General features: G+C 45.7%; 1 protein-coding gene across 1 annotated transcript in view; it reads left to right on the plus strand.

Moving 5' to 3' along the window:
- Nucleotides 1-2,079: 2,079 nt before the first annotated feature.
- The window catches only part of LOC121446907 (carboxylesterase 1F-like), a 30,679-nt gene continuing 15,263 nt past the window's right edge, over nt 2,080-17,495 (plus strand). The window contains exons 1-5 of the mRNA XM_041649805.1: nt 2,080-2,174; nt 8,335-8,539; nt 9,494-9,638; nt 12,284-12,417; nt 14,785-14,938. Of these exons, the coding sequence (XP_041505739.1) occupies nt 2,123-2,174; nt 8,335-8,539; nt 9,494-9,638; nt 12,284-12,417; nt 14,785-14,938 (690 nt within the window). The 5' untranslated portion in view covers nt 2,080-2,122. The remainder of the gene's footprint in view (nt 2,175-8,334; nt 8,540-9,493; nt 9,639-12,283; nt 12,418-14,784; nt 14,939-17,495) is intronic.

Raw genomic sequence — 17,495 nt, forward strand, 5'->3', positions numbered from 1 at the left:
GATGTCATCAATCAGACTGAACTAACATCCACCATCATGACCTTATTTTACTCTCTAGTCTTTTAATTGGCCTATGTCTAAACTCCTCACAGCTGACGTTTACAGCTGGATGTAGGAAAAGACCTACATGAAGAAAACTTACCCGTCTCTTCACAACATTATATGTGGCTTGGGGACAACCTTCCTCTCAAGGTTACTCTACTCCATTGGCCACAGCTAAATGCAGGTCTCCAGGTAAATTCCTGGAGGTTGGACTTTAACTCTTGACTCAGCAAGGCTTTTCCAGACGGGAAACTACACTGGCAGGAACTACAGGTTTCAAGTTTCTGTCATCCAACCACAGCCTCTCCCATGAATCCAAAGGCTTTTAGCCATCTGACCCCCGATCCCTCCACATGGTGGTGACATAAGTGACATGTGGTACACTGTCACATCCTTCCTGGAGGTCTGGAAGACACAGCAGAAACCGGTAGGAAGGTTTGTGGGGGGGTACTTTGTTGAGGAAAGGTGGAGGAATTTCTAGGAGATGGAGGCTTCCCCAGCTCTCCCACAGTTAGGTCGTGTGTGTGTGTGTGTGTGTACATTTGGCATCATCGCACAACAGTCAACAGTATAGCTCCAAGGTCCCACTGGTTTTTGTCTTATGTGAAGTGGTCTAGGACCAGTCCCTTGGCCACACTGAGCCTCAGGACACACTAGTGAGAATCACAGAGTTATTCTTAGCACCACTGTCCTGCACAATAGACACTGGGCTTGGCAACTGCATGCTCTCAAGAAATATTTGGCAAAGGATTATAAGGACGGATAAAAATAGAAACGTTAAATTAATAGAAAGGGTGCAAGGGATAAGGTTCTAGCATATTTAAGAAGATGTGCAGTGTGCTCTGCATCTCTGCATCCTACTCCAGGGTATTTTCAGCACTTCCCAAACAAAAGGAAAAGCCAAATGCAGCTTTCCTTGCCACCATCAATTCTCCACTTCATCTTCACACCCTTATCAACAGTTAGAGAAAATAAGTCTTTAGACGACATGATAATCTTTAACTTGTGTTTTCCTCCCCAGAACTGATGTTGTCTGTATTTTCATCTTACTACCCAGTGATGCTCACAGCTGCCTTCAGTGAGGCTATGGCCATTGCTTAGCCAGCTATACCAGGCTGTATTAAGCTAAACAGTGCCCTAAGGCATCTGGCGGTCCTATGAAGGGGATCCCAGAAGCTCTCTTCCTTGGCACTTGTTAAAGGATCCTCTCCCAGGTGCACTCCCATAGAACATTCCCGTGTGTGGAGCTTTCACAGCCATGCCAGTCTCTCCCTGTCCTCTCGTCAGGTTTGGTAAAAGTATGCATGAATCCAAGGATGCTTAGGTGCTACAAGCCAAGGATTTTGGTGAAACAGAGTTCATGTACTGTAAGAACATTCTATCCCTAAATCTCAGCCCTGAAGCAAGTGAGTTCCCAACCTTGGTTGCATATGATCTCCTACAGGGACTCCTGTAAGTCTACGACACAACTAAGCTAGCCTTCTCTAAGGAGGTTCAAGGAAACTTGACCTTGATACCAAACACAAGAGCCCAAAACTCTAGGAAAGGAAGGCTGAGAGATGAGCTCTGATCTCCCTGATAAGCAACTGTGGGGTTCTGAAGGTCCTCTGAAGGTACTCCAAAATTTTTCAGCCTGTTATAGGCTCCCATCACCTATCTGCCCACTAAAGCTTTATGCCACCTAGAGGTCTTTGAGTTTGAGAACTCATGGACCCCTGAAGTGAAAGTGTTCTGGGGAGAGATGTTTATGTAAGAAGTTATGTGTGGGTTGTGGTTTTTGGTCATCTGTAATCTGAGATTTCAGATTGATTGTTTAGATAAAAGGGGGCCATCACTGGGTGGGTGAGTGCTCAGATAAAGCAGGGTAAACATTGGAAGAGGGGTGGTGGCACAGGGATCCCACGGAAAGCCCTGAGAGCCCTTTGGAAGAGGGAGAGGATTTCTGTTCTGCATTGTGTAACAGCTTTGTGGGCAAGAATCCCTGGCAGGTTCCCAGCATGTGGGCAGGGCTGTTCACTCCTCTTCCTTGCAGGTCAAATTCAGAAACTCCATTGACCTGGCAGGAGCCTGTCCCTGCACGATGTGTCTCCGTGCTCTGTGCTGGGTGTCTCTAGCAACCTGCGTGGTTTGGGGTGAGTACTTTTAAAATACAAATTTGTGGAGACATATTTGAAAATCCTTGCAGAGTTGTGTGTGCATAGAGCAAAACTAAGACAGACAGATTCGGTTCTGTGGGGGAAGTCGCTCTCCTGACTTGGGCTTGCCTTCAAGTGGCCCAGACCACAGCACAGGACATGCTGAGATCAGGAGAGGATAAAAACCCTGAGACCCAGCAACACACTCCAGGTACAGAAGTGTAAGGAGTCAATCCCAACAGGAGCACAGGAGCGGAATCAGCACAACTCCAATCAGGTGGAACAGGCTTCCTTACTTTGCCGGACTGCGGAGGGGATTAAGTCACTTCATTTCTCAGTTTCTTAAAGGAGAGGCTCCCCTTCATGTCTCTATATGTGGTGGGCCCTCCATGCTTATTTTATATTAATACATAAGTATTATACATATTAATACATAAGTATGGGATGTATTCATAGAAAACATGGGGTATGGTCAAAATAGCACACCAGGACCCAACAGCCATTGAAAAGACAGTCTGTTATTCATTGTTTCCAAGAGGAGCAGCATAGAAGAACTGGGGTGAGGGGCTCAGGAAATGCCAGATCAGTGAGGAGGCTCAAGGTTGGAGATCTGCAGCAAATGTCTCTTTTGTTAGCATTTCAAGGAATGCTGGAGAGCAGTACTGTCTTGGTTGTCTGATAACAGGTTCTGGATGATGAGGGCAGGTGGACTGTGGTCCATGCTATCAAATCTGGGTAAAGCAAGCAGTTAGAGTCGTGACTCTGTAGGGGACAGACCCTGAGAGTGACAGTGCCCGCAGGTCATGATGGCCTCATAAACATCAGACACACATTAAATTCATGGTTAATGTATGGCTATAGCATTGATTTTAACATATATCTGTGGCATTTTATTGGTCGAGAAAAGAGATTCACAGGGATGTGTGTTCTTCCAAGTTTGTCTGGAAAATCATGTCCTGAGCTGTCCCTAGCTCCTGAATTCAGAGTCAAGGCTCAACACTCAGTTCCCCAAAAGCCTCACCCTGTCTGGACCTGTGACAGTGAGAAAGGCCTGGAACTGAGTGTATAATAGTGATGAAGGACCCAGATATAGAGCAGAACATTCCTTTGCTGCTGGTTACCCTGGCAACACCACTCTTTCCATCTTCAGGAACTCCACACAGGGTATTTCCAACTTCCATGGGCAGACCAGTAGTTAACCTGGAAAGACTCTTGGTATGAATACCTCAAAGAAACAGGGATACACATCTGGTACACAGTAGTTATCACATCTGTGTGCAAGTTAGATGATGGAAGTTGTAACTGCTGTTGGTAATAGTCTTGTTTTCCCTGCCCCCTGCATGCCTGCACACGCTGCTCTGAGTGTTCTGGGTGAAAGTTCACAGCTAATTCAGCCACACTTGAGCATTTGTGATCAGATTTTGCCGTCTTGCCTCTGAAGCACTCATCCCTCTTTTCAACTCCTCTCCTCCGTCTCCTCCTCAGGTTTCCATGGTTCATGTCTTTCTCCTACCACCCCTCTGTTGGGGGTTCTTATTCAGCTAGAGCTCTGTTTGTAATCTTGGCTCTTTCTCTTGTTTCACACTCCTATGGTGGCGCCACACACACACACATGCTGCAGGTTCACTGTCTGGACAGAACAGTGTGCGTCCTTTCTGACCTCTCCATGTTGAGATGACCACACACACTGCCATCCTTCCTTGTTCATATTTGGCTCACTATGCAGTTCAGGCTGTACCTTAACAGGCTATGGAGCCCATGCTGGTCTAGAACTTAAGGTGATTCCACTGGCCCAGACTCCCAAGGTTTGGGGTCATCTGTGTACCTCAGGAGCCCTGGGTCACCTACCAGGATATCTCAGGGCCTTCCCACTGAACCCACAGGAAGGTGGTGTTGTGTACTCACCTAAAGCCTTCTTTCTTCCCTTTGCCCCATATCAGGGCAGGAAGCAAGTCCTCATGCCCCATGCTCATCCCCATGTCTCTGCATAGCAGTTTCTTACCGAGTATAAAAGAGACCTGAGTACAGTCAACAACTCTTCACACAAATGAAGAAGAAAAAGCAACATGTCGTGTTGCCATCTATGGGTCACCTCATATCCAGGTTTCCCAGGAAGTCTGTTTCAGCAGTGTGCTAAAAGTAGAAAGTTAAACAAAATAGAAATTATTAACAGCAATGACAAAAAGAGACAAGCATGTGATTGACTTCACAGGGTATCAGGCATGGCCCCAGACTTGCAACAGGTTTTTCCAAAAGGGTCTAGTGTTAATGGCTGTTCTCTAGAAAGCTCTTCTTAGACATAGGATGAGTTTGCAGTCTGATAATTTAAGGATATTAAAGCAAAACACACATCATTAATCAAATGTCATTATGTAAAAGTTGTGTGTCCCCCAGAATTTCATTTGCTTTTATTTATAATAATTAGCCATAGAAATAAAAACAACCAAATGCCCATATTATGGGCCTAGTTATTAAGATCATGTCTCATAGATGCTATCTTGTAAGCTTGACTCTTTATGGGAATAGTATCTATGAGACATGATGCCAAGACTTACTGATGTCAAGGTTATTTCAAAAAAAAAAATCTGGAAGTTTTTTTCTGACCACACCTTATTATTATAATATTAAAATTTACACAGTATTGATAATATTTTTACCCTTCCAAGCTCCTCTCTATTATTTCCCACCTTCTTACCCACCCAACTTTATGTTCTTTGTCTCTCTCAAAAACTGTTGAGGGAGGAATTAACAAACTCTCTGCAGAAGAAGAGTTAGGACCAAAAGGTGGAACTTAGGTGTTAAGAATGATGCTCTGACAGGTAGGCTATTACACAAACAAGAAGATGCCAGACTTGGTGGTGATGGAATTGTAAGGGCGTGGATGTCCTCCTGATGCTTAAAGGAGGGTCAGGGTCGTTCTCTCTGGTCCCACAGAGGGTACAAGGACAGAAGAGGAAGCTGCAGGGAGATGAGGAAAGATCATCTTCTATTCAAGAATGGAGCTGAAAGGTCAGGCAGGATATTGACCCAGTTTCTCTTCACCTTGGAGGACCCTACCCAGACAGACCAGCAGACTTTAGATCTTTGTGTTCGCAGTGTCATAGACACTTCAGACACTTCTTTGCCCACCATGTAAAATCTGGTAATTCAGTCAGGTGTTCAGTGTACTCCCCAAACACCGGACTCTCGGGATCATCTTCTCCCCATGGGCTCCACCTGGGCATCAACGGGCCATTCATCCTTAATGGCCAGGGTCCATGCTATGCTTTGTGGACCTCTTACTTCGCTTGCTGTGGAATCACTTTATCACTATCTCTAGCCTTCATTTTTTTCTTTTTTTTAAATTTTTTTTTATTGAGAAAAAGAAAAAAAATTCTGCCTCTTCCCAGCCTCCCATTTCCCTCCCCCTCCTCCCACCCTTCTCCCCTTCCCCCCACTTCCCCACTTCTCTCCCCTTCCCTCTCCAGTCCAAAGAGCAGTCAGGGTTCCCTGCCCTGTGGAAAGTCCAAGGTCCTCCCCACTCCGTCCGTGTCTAGGAAGATGAACATCCAAACTGGCTAGGCTCCCAAAAAGCCAGAACATGAAGTAGGATCAAAACCCCGTGCCATTGTCCTTGGCTTCTCATCAGCCCTCATTGTTCGTCACGCTCAGAGAGTCCGGTTTTATCCCATGCTTTTTCAGTCACAGTCCAGCTGGCCTTGGTGAGCTCCCAATAAATCAGCCCCACTTTCTCAGTGGGTGGGTGCACCCCTCGTGGTCTTGACTTCCTTGCTCATGTTCTCCCTCCTTCTGCTCCTCATTGGGACCTTGGGAACTCAGTCCGGTGCTCCCGTGTGGGTCTCTGTCTCTATCTCCATCCATCACCAGATGAAGGTTCTATGATGATATGCAAGATATTCGTCAGTATTGCTATAGGATAGGGTCATTTCAGGTTCCCTCTCCTCAGCTGCCCAAGGAACTAACTGGGGACATCGCCTTGGACTCCTGGGAGCCACTCTAGATTCAAGTCTCTTGCCAACCCTAAGGTGGCTCCCTTAACTAAGAATTGTGCTTCCGTGCTCCCCTATCCAACCTTCCTTTATCCCAATCATCCTGTTTCCCCAAGTTCCCCCCATCCTCCACTTCTCCCTTTTCTCTCCCCATCTCCCCTTACCCCCATCCCACCTCACCCCCAAGATCCCAATTTTTTCCCCGGCAATTTTGTCTACTTCCCATAGCCAGGAAGATAACTATATGTTTTTCTTTGGGTTCACCTTCTTATTTAGCTTCTTTAGGATCACCAATTATAGACTCCGTGACCTTTATTTATGGCTAGAAACCAATTATGAGTGAGTACATCTCATGTTCATCTTTTTGGGTCTGGGTTACCTCACTCAGGATAGTGTTTTCTATTTCCATCCATTTGCATGCAAAATTCGAGAAGTCATTGTTTTTTACCGCAGCATACTACTCTAATGTGTATATATTCCACACTTTCTTCATCCATTCTTCCATTGAAGGACATCTAGGTTGTTTCCAGGTTCTGGCTATTACAAACAATGCTGCTATGAACATAGTTGAGCATGTACTTTGTCATATGGTAGGGCATCTCTTGGGTATATTCCCAGGAGTGGTATTGCTGGGTCCAGGGGTAGGTTGATCCCGAATTTCCTGAGAAACTGCCACAAGTGGTTGCACAAGTTTGCATTCCCACCAGCAATGGATGAGGGTGTGGTACTGGCATAAAAACAGAGAAGTCAACCAATGGAATCGTATAGAAAACCCGGATTTTAACTCACAAACCTATGAACACCTCATTTTCGATAAAGGAGCTAAAAGTATACAATGGAAGAAAGAAAGCATCTTCAACAAATGGTGCTGGCACAACTGGATGTCAACCTGTAGAAGAATGAAAATAGACCCATATCTATCACCATGCACAAAACTCAAGTCCAAATGGATCAAAGACCTCAATATCAGTCCAAACACACTGAACCTGATAGAAGAGAAAGTGGGAAGTACCCTACAACAGATGGGCACAGGAGATCGCTTCCTAGGTATAACCCCAGCAGCACAGACATTAAGGGCAACATTGAATAAATGGGACCTACTAAAACTGAGAAGCTTCTGTAAAGCAAAGGACACTGTCACTAAGACAAAAAGGCAACCTACTGACTGGGAGAAGATCTTCACCAACCCTGCAACAGACAAAGGTCTGATCTCCAAAATATATAGAGAACTCAAGAAACTAGACTTTAAAATGCTAATTAACCCAATTAAAAAATGGGGCACTGAACTGAACAGAGAATTCTCAACAGAAGAAGTTCAAATGGCCAAAAGACACTTAAGGTCATGCTCAACCCCCTTAGCGATCAGGGAAATGCAAATCAAAACAACTTTGAGATATCATCTTACACCTGTCAGAATGGCTAAAATCAAAAACACCAATGATAGCCTTTGCTGGAGAGGTTGTGGAGGAAGGGGTACTCTCATCTTTTTTTTCTTTTTAATTTTTCAAGACTGGGTTTCTCTGAAGCTTTGGAACCTGTCCTGGAACTAATTCTTTTAGACCAGGTTGAACTCACAGAGATCCCCCCACCTCTGCCTCCCAAGTGCTGGAATTAAAAGCATGTGCCACCACCACCACCTGGTTCTCCATCACTCTTAATCATCCCTCCTCCTGCTGACTGTCTCAGAACCTCATGATACCATCATTCAGAAGACTTCACTTCCTCCAACTTCTCTGGCACCTGCCTAGCCCTTCTTTTGGTACACATTTCTTATCTCAGCATCAGGTGCAACACGTCTGTTTTCCACTACGGCCACCTTCCTGAGAGAGGAACCACTTGTTCTTCCTCTGGCCCAGCATGAAGCTCACACCAGAGTCCTGATAGATACAGGTTTCTCAAGGGAACCAAAGTTCTCTTTGGTCCTAGCAGTTCTTTTTCCACTGTGACTTTGCCTGGATTCTGTTCTACCTCATACTTCAGTTTGATTTTTGAATCAACCCTCTGAAATAAATGTTCTTCGTCTTAATTTCAGGTCAGAAGCAAATGAGCCCAGAAGTAATTAGGTGACTTATTCAAGGTCAAGTGCTTAGAAAATGGGAAAATCCACATGGAATCCAGGTCTGATCTTGTTGCTCTAATGTATCCTTTCTCTCCTCCATGTTCCACAGGGCACGCATCCTCACCACCCGTGGTGAACACTGTTCATGGGAAAGTTCTGGGGAAATATGTCAGCTTAGAAGGATTCACACAGTCTGTGGCTGTCTTCCTGGGAGTTCCCTTTGCCAAGCCTCCTCTTGGATCCCTGAGGTTTGCTCCACCACAACCTGCAGAACCTTGGAGCTTTGTGAAGAATGCCACCTCCTACCCTCCTATGTAAGTCGCTGGGGAGGGCCTGGACCTTGTTCAACAGAGGCATCTGTCATAGAAAGATACAAGAGGGGGTCATTCACTGGTCCAATAGCCTCCTGGAGTCCTCCAGAGTACTTTAGAAACACTACAGACCTTTCACTGCTTTCTAGACTCCTCTGTTCAGCACCCTCTCTAAACCGATGCTATAAACAGAAGTGGGCATAAGAGGTACTAATCTAAAGCGTAAATGAGTTAGTGAGTATATGAGAAAAATCAAAACCAGTGTCTGAGACTCCAGGGAGACTCAATAATTCCCACCAATTCTATTTCTATCCTACATTGGTCCTTCATGATCTCTTATTAGAGAAGTCAACAGTTATTATTTCATAAAAGGATGACGGAGGTCATTAGAGACAACATTGGCTCTATTTGAACCTCGAAGATGTGTGCTCAGAGAAGAAAAGGTACTCAGTCAACATTGTCCAGCATTGGTGACTGACTATTCGAGTACAGGTCATTGAGGTCATCCCATAAAGACATCAGCCATAACTTGCAATAGGCAATAGGCTAAACAGTTATTAGTGGTAGTTCCTAGATTCACAGAAGTCTCAATAGGACTAGAAGAAGGTTACCTGGTGAAAGATCAAGGTCACCTTCAGCCCATTGCACTAGACCTAGGCATTGAGAAGACACTGGTTAGATTTTCATATTCCAGGTAGATCAGACTATGAACAACATCTCTCCATTGCCCATAGTGCCCCCAAAGGCTCTAGGAAGGGGAGAGATGCCAAGTGTTTCTTCCTCTTTTGGGTTGGGGTGCTGTGGATTCCCACCATTTTCCCATGAAACCCCTCTTATTAATTATCCCAAGTTCCAGTCCTGTGAAAACAACTCTATTCACAAGCTCAAATATTCTGGTGCAGGTGACATTTCCAGCTTCTATATGTTGTAATTTCAGGTGTCCACTCTCTCCTCCAGGTGCTCCCAAGATGCAGTCAAAGGGCAGAGGGTCAATGACCTCATCACCAACAGAGAGGAGAAAATTCATCTTGAGTTTTCCGAAGACTGTCTCTACCTGAATATTTACACTCCTGCCGATTTGACAAAGAGCAGCAGGCTGCCGGTAAGCACGGGAATCACTGGTCTAGTCCTTTGTGCTAACATCATCCAAGTCTTCAGTGGGACTGGAAAGGGATTAAGGCCACTAGATGCACAGGTAGACAAGCCAGGACTGGGTCAGGGACCAGGAGCTTCCTTTCGCCACAGAAAATGTAAATGTTTCTTTCAAAGACCCCGATTTTGGTGGGATCGCTATACATCTGGAATGTGCAGCTGAAGGTTTTCACGTTCTCTTACACAAATACAAGTTTTTCAAAATGATTACTCTTAGATTTTAGCTTAAAAAATCTGGTCTCCAGAGCAGTTAGGACACAATTTACAACAATGTTAGTACCAGAAGAAATCTTAGAGAAAACAAACAGCCCAAGTCTTCCTGTACAGGTAAAGAAACTGAGGGTCAGGTAGGGAAGAGAGGGCACCCAGAAGGAATGGCAGGACAAGAGCTTGGGTTTCCATCTTCAAGCTTGTGCCCCTACTCAAGGCCTGGCAAGGGAGATGTGTGCTGCCTTTCTCCTCGTATTACCTGTGCCAACTTCCACTGCCAGGTGAAAGCGCTCATGGCCCATGATGGCAGTGTGGAGGGAGAACTCTGGGGCAATCTCATAGGCGCTTTTCATGCCCTTTGCCAACCACCTGTGATTTTACTGAAGCTCCCTCCCCTCCCTGGTTGCCCTTGGCACATGCTGACTGCCTAGTGAGTCAGCATTTCCCATTGGAATGAAGAAGCAGGGGTGGGGCAGGCTGCCCGTGACAGACCACACACAGTCTTGGAGCTGTAAAGACATGACCCTTGAACCCTTGAAGTCGAATAAGGTAGGGTATGAGCACCCACCCAGTCCCCTGGGAGCACCTGGGATGGAACTCAGAAGGGAAGGAGGACACCAGAATAGTATTTGACCCTAAACCTGTTTGCACAAGGAGGTAAGAACAAATCTCACCCCCACCCATTTATTCAGCTTCTTTTTTGGACTCTTTGTCTACACAGTCAGACTTAGGGTTAGGAGAAGCGAAGACAGGAGTCATTATGTGTAGTGAAAATGCAAGCAGGCCTGCTTTTCATACCACCCGGCTTCCACACGGCTAGCTTTACACCCGAAATAACAACACACAAATTATATTCATTCAAACACTGCCTGGACTCTAGTCTCTTACTGGCTAACTCTCACATCTTGATTAACCCATTTTTATTAATGTGTATCGCCACTTGACTATTACTTACCAGCATGAGTCTAACCACTGTCCGTCTTGGACATGCTTGGAGAAGCATGGCATCTGCCTAACTCTGCTTTCTTCCTCCCAGAATTCTGTTCAGTCTCCTCTACCCACATAAGGGCTAGCCTATCAAAAGGCCAGTGCAGTTTCTTTATTAACCAATGAAAGTAACACATAGACAGATGACCTTCCTACTTCAATTATGCATAGTCTTGCCTTCAAATATCTTGTCATCTGGTTGCACAGACACCTCAGATAACAGCTTCAACACATGATTGACTACCCTGTGGGCTCAGTCTTCAAGATGAGCTTGACTCTGACCCTCCATGTAGGTGGTAGAGACCCCAAGGGGAGGAGAAACAGAAACTCATAGAGCTTGGAAAGCAAGGGACTGTCCAGCTATGCATGCAGGCCCCAGAGGCACATAGATTCCACCCGATAAAGAGCAGGAATCACTTGCCTTCCTAGCTTCTTTTTTCCCCTCACATGTTGTAAACAGGTCCATGGTGGCTGCTGAGCTGTGCCTGAGTCTTAGTGGAGGACACAGCAGCACCGACACTAGTCAGAGCTGTGGGAGGACTGGCTACTGGCCCAGATCACCAAACTGTGCCCGTGACTGCATTGGTTAGGAGCTCAACTGTGAGCTCTGGTCAGATGGCTGCTCAAGTCCTACTTCCACTTTCATTAGCGGTGGGACCCCAGCAGAGGTGCCTCAGTTTTTCTATCCATCAAATGGGATAATCTTCATTTTTTTTATAACTTTACTCAGATTATCCTTGCCTTCTCTTTCCTGTTTATTAGCAGTGTTGTATAAGGTTTCAACTTTCTTTTCTCCCAGTTCTTTGAAATGTGAGCTCCTTAAATCCTGAAGCCTTAAATTAACAGTTATTGTATTCCTCCTCAGCCTCAAGCCTGATGAAAGAACCTACTGTAGAGTAGGTGCTCTTAATAGTAAGATGGCTGAGGACTAGATGGAGAGGGGAGATGTAAATGGGTTAGCAAGATGGAGAGGATTGTGCTGGAAAGGGTACCAACCAGAGGCCTGGAGATGAACATATAGGCACATTACAGTTAATAGAGATGATGCTAAAAGACTAAGCTGCCTGAATGGACCATGTATCAGGATGTGAGCATGCTGGGGAAAAGATGACATCATTGTTCCCTCTTGTTCCCATAACGAAGCTCTCAGTTAGAGGAGCCCCGGGGAGACTTGGCACAGAGGTCTAAAGAGAAAGGTAGGGGCCTTGAATGAGGTGACATTCTGATTTCTAGCCTGGTAAGTGGAGGAAGATGTACAATTTCTGCAGCCCAGCTGGTGAATTTTGAGTGGTGATGCCCTGAATCAGGACCAGGCCATGCAAACCAAACCAAACATCTTCTGAGCTCCTTCCCAGCTCTATTTCCTATGACAAGTGTGGTTCTTTCCTTGCTACCTAGGTGATGGTGTGGATCCACGGAGGTGGACTGACATTGGGTGGGGCGTCCACCTATGATGGACTGGCCCTCTCTGCACATGAAAATGTGGTAGTGGTAACCATTCAGTACCGCCTGAGCATCTGGGGATTCTTCAGGTAGGATGTGTGGACACTCCTCTCTGCATGTTGGCTTCTGTATTGATCAGCTCTACAGCAGTGAATTTGAAATCTGTCAGTGTCGAGGACCTCAGATTTGTTTAACTCAGTGTTTGGGTGGCTGGAAACCAAAGACTGAATTATCAGACTTTGGTGTAGCGAGGGGCCCTAAGCTACAATGCATCATGGAGGAAGAATAGATATTGAGTCTGTGGGATAAAGAGACAGCGATACGGCAAGTCAGAGAAAGTGGGAAGACAGTCTTGCTCTTTTGGGAACAACTCGCTTTCTCAGGATACAGCATGATTCCCTTGAGCACACATCCCCGAGAAATAAAGTACCCAATGACAGACCCTACCCTCTACAAATTCTCCCACTGGCTATACCTGGACGTTAGGTACTGAAGCCCCCTTTTCTTGTGAAAAAAAAACCATATCCAAACCATCAAATCTGCAGAATTAAAGGAGCGAGGACCCAGTTTTAGTAATGGTATCCTTCACAGGACGTTTGATAAAATTTTCCATGTTGGGGGTCCAGTCTACCTTTACATTCCTCAGCCACACTCCTCTTGCTTCTGGGATCTTCCTAGATTCCTGCTCTATGAGACCAAGTCCTACTGACTCTGAAAAGCCCAGGCTTCGTGTTGCTGCCTTTGAAATGGCCACCTGTATTTCATCAGTACTCAGCATTTCTTTGTGACAGCAATCAGCACTACAGGACAGCACTTGAAAGTTAGACATTTCTGCACAGGGAAGTAGGGAAGGGGTGGGTTCATGGAGGGCTCTCAGCCTAGAAGCTAACTGCAACCTTACCAGTGCTCATTCCAACCTTATATAGCTCCTAAGACTATAATAGCAACAATGAGATGCTCCCGTGCCCCGCCCCTCCCCACTGCCCAGTACATTCCTTCTCTGCCTCTCTTCTCTGTTCTCAGTAACTGTGTGCTTTCTTCTCCCTCTCTATAAACATCCTGAGTGCTTCCAACAAGTCTTCTACACTATCCGTAATCCCCAATCCCACCTTTAAATCCTACACAGTCCTTTTACCTGCCTCCTGGTCTTCTGTATTCATGCATAGGGTTCTCCCGCTTAACAGGGAGAAACTTGGCCTGTCCCGCGCTACCGTCTCGCCAGCAAGAACGACGCGGCACACTCAGGATCCTTCTGCAGAAAAGCTTTAATGCATCTTGAGAGGGAGAGCATAAGCTTACAGAGCGGAGACCCCAGGGGAAGAAAACCCAGCCCTTAAATAGGTTAATGGTCCTCGCCTAGGACGTGTCATTCCCTGACTGGCTGCAGCTCGTCAGCCCTTATGACACCACGGGAGAGGCAGTTTATCGGTTTGGCGCTACCGGATGCAGGCGTTATTCTGTAATGGAGTACGTGGCTCCCCACATTGGCCCTTGGCACCCACCGAGCATTCCTTCAACAAAGGTCCTCATCCGTTTCCCTCAGGACCCTACACAGCTGCCGACTGCTCCAAGCACCCATTTGCTCACAACACAGGCCTTGCATACATCCCAGATTCTCCTCTTTTGGCTCACAACCTTTTTCCATTCAGACAAGAGATCCTCGTGACTCTATCTTTAAAATATGCTCAGAATCCTGCGGCTCTGAATCCACGTTTTCCACCCCTTTCAAAGCCCTGTTTCTGAGGGATGCATTAATGTTAGAACCAATATTTTAAACAAACTTGCAACTTTACATGGAGGCTGCTGCATATTGTGGCCAGAACACTTGGGGAGCGACTGGGCCATGCCATGCCTTTGCGTAATACTGCCATGGATTCTAAAGGCATAGAAGCCTTGCCAAGGCTCACAACAGTGGCTCTGCTTGCGTCTCACGGAAGCTGCATGCATATTTTTGTTCCCACAGCCCCAAGGCCTTCACACCTGCAGCTCATCTTAATTGAAACTCTTCTTTGGGTATTTACAAAGCCCTGGTGCTCATTTTACTTAGGTCTCTATCAAATGCCACCACCTCAAAGAGAGCGTCTCTGGTTGTGAGTCTAAAGCATATCCCAGACCTACCTTTGTTTCTTTCTTTACCTGATTTTCTTTTCCCCATTGCTGACATTATATTGTCATTTTATCTGTTAATTTATGCTCTGTCCTGTGAGCTGAGTGTTGCCGTATTTTTTTGTTTTGTTTTGAGATGTGCCGTAGCACTCACTCCAGATTTAGATGCATATTGAACCCTTAGTACAAAGTTAGTTGTTGGAATAGTGAATGAGAGCCTTGCACAGGGGAAGATTCCTGTCAGGGGTGCCAAGTTCATCAGGATTCTGAAAAACTGCAAAAGACTCCCCAATACATCTGTGGTCCTAAGATCCCTGCCACGCAATATGTACTTTCTCTGTCTCTTGCAGCACAGGGGATGAACACAGCCGGGGGAACTGGGGTCATTTGGACCAGGTTTCTGCACTGCGCTGGGTTCAAGACAACATTGCCAACTTTGGAGGGGACCCAGACTCTGTGACCATCTTTGGAGAGTCAGCAGGAGGTTTCAGTGTCTCTGTTCTTGTAAGTGTCCCCAGCACCAGGCCTTGTGTACAGGCTTGCTGATGTGACTGCTAATGGAACCTCTTAAAGGTCAGCTGTTTGCTTTCAAAACCCAAAACCTGTACTCAGTGTCCATTTTACCCACGACACAATATTTTTTATGAATAACTACGGATATTTATTTAATTTATATATATATATATATATATAAATTTCTGCCTCCTCCCCGCCTCCCTTTTCCCTCCCCCTCCCCCTCCCCCCACTCCCCACACCCCACTCCCTTCCCCCTCCCTTTCCAGTCCAAAGAGCAGTCAGGGTTCCCTGCCCTGTGGGCAGTTCAAGGTCCTCCCCACTCCATCCAGGACTAGGAAGGTGAGCATCCAAACAGGCTATGCTCCCACAAAGCCAGTACATGCAGTAGGATCAAAACTCAGTGCCATTGTCCTTAGCTTCTCAGCAGCCCTCATTGTCCACCATATTCAGAGAGTCCGGTTTTATTCAACGCATTTTCAGTCCCAGTCCAGCTGGCCTTGGTGAACTCCCAATAGATCAGCCCCACCATCTCAGTGGGTGGGTGCCCCCCTTGCGGTCTTGACTTTCTTGCTCATTTTCTCCCTCCTTCTGTTCTTCATTTGGACCTTGGGAGCTCAGTCCATTGCTCCAATGTTGGTCTCTGTCTCTATCTCCATCCATCGCCAGATGAAGGTTCCATGGTGATATGCAAAATATTCATTAGTGTGGCTATAGGATCGGGCCATTTCAGGCTCTCTCTCCTCAGCTGCCCAAGGACCTATTTGGGTACATCTCTCTGGACCCCTGGGATCATGACACAATATTGATGGTCAGTGGCTGACAACCAAACTAACAGTATTTAGTTCCCAGGAAGCTCAGAATTTAACTTGGTGTCCCAGAGCCATAGGTATCTCCAGTTCTAGCTCAGATCAGTGACAGCCGCAGCCTCTTCACTTCGTTGAGTTCTTTTCCCCTTTATCAAGCACCTTTTCAAGTATTTAAAGCATGTTTATTTAAAAAACAGGTTGAGTCTCATTTTGCAAGAAGGCTTTGGCCTTGTCATGTTTCTGTTATTAGTTATTTGAGAATTTCTTGCAATGTATTTTGATGCTGTTCACTCTTATCCCATTTTCTGCCATATCCACCTGCTCCTCCCTCCCCATATACCTTTGTGCCTCTTTTGGTTTTAAATTCATCAAATATAATTGATGTTGTCCATATACTCGTGGGTGTGTGGCCTTCACTGGAGAGTGATCTACCCACCGGGGCCACACTATTGCAGAACACTGACTCCCCTTCTCTTAGCTACTATCAACAGCCAATGGCTCCTTAGTCATGGCTGGAGCTTGTCTTGCTTCTGCTGGGAAATCAGGTTGATTATAAACTGCAGATAAGAAAAAGCAGTTGTTTGGATCCGAGGTAGATGTGCATGTCAGGGGTCTTCAGTGTGTACAACAGGCAGGATCCTCTCTGAAATGGCCTCACAGTTTGTCCATGACTACTAGGGCAGTAGGAGAATCTGGGGCTGAGAAGGTGAGTTCTGTTGCGGACAGTCAGTGAGAGGAAGGATGTGTAAAAGGGAGAGAGGCAAGAATGTGGGAAACAGCCAAAATGATTTGTAAAATTAAATAAAAATCGCTTATATGGAAAATAGAAGTTAAGGAGAAGGTATAGAAAGTTCTGGAAGCTATATGAAACTCTCAGAGTTGAGCAGAATATCAGCATAGTTACTGCATTTCATTTTACACGCACACACACACACACACACACACACACACACACACATTGAACAAAAGAAAAATGGCAAATGAATATTAAGCGGGGGAGGAATGTCATCCATAGCCCTGTGAACCTTATATGGTCACAAAAGGTATCTTTTCACGTCTATCTCTTGTTGTTTCCTCAATGTCATGTCCCTTTTCTCTCTATCTGCCTATCTACTTATCTATCATTTATTTATCATGATTCCATGCATCTTCTGACTCTTACAGTCTTATGCTGTTTTTACAATGAAACTATCCTTTAAAATGCAATATGGCATAAATATATCTCCCCAAACACTAAACACATATATAGCATTATCATTCACAATCGCACAAAGTTCCATGGTTAAGTCATGAATTGACTAATGCTAGGGCCTTGAAGTGTTTACTTTTGTTTCCATTATAAACAAGAGACTATTAAGTATGTGTCTGTGTACTTCCCTCTTTTCCTTCCATCGTTCATCTTAGCTCGGCCCATAGGTAGTTCTCCTGCCGACGTGCATCCTCAGTCCTTCTTTTACCCTTACATGGTACTTTTCTGCATGAGTTCAGAATGAAAAACCTTCTCAAACAGAACCGTGGCTAGGAACTGGCGCAGTGCCTTTCACGAGCTCTCGTATTGCCGTAGGCACTAGCCACACACTTCCTCTGCTGGTCCTTACTCCACATCCTGGTTCTACTCCACTGAGTTTCTTTTGTGGAATCTCAGGCCTGAGAACAGTCTCAGAGATGGAATAGACAGATTGGTGGCTGTCATGCCTACCGAGTGCCAGAGTCTTCAAGAGTGACCAGGGAAGGGGAGC

Source organism: Microtus oregoni, unplaced genomic scaffold, assembly GCF_018167655.1.
Source record: "Microtus oregoni isolate MIOR12 unplaced genomic scaffold, Mior012 000004F_ref0000308, whole genome shotgun sequence".
NCBI classification, from domain to species: Eukaryota; Metazoa; Chordata; class Mammalia; order Rodentia; family Cricetidae; genus Microtus; species Microtus oregoni.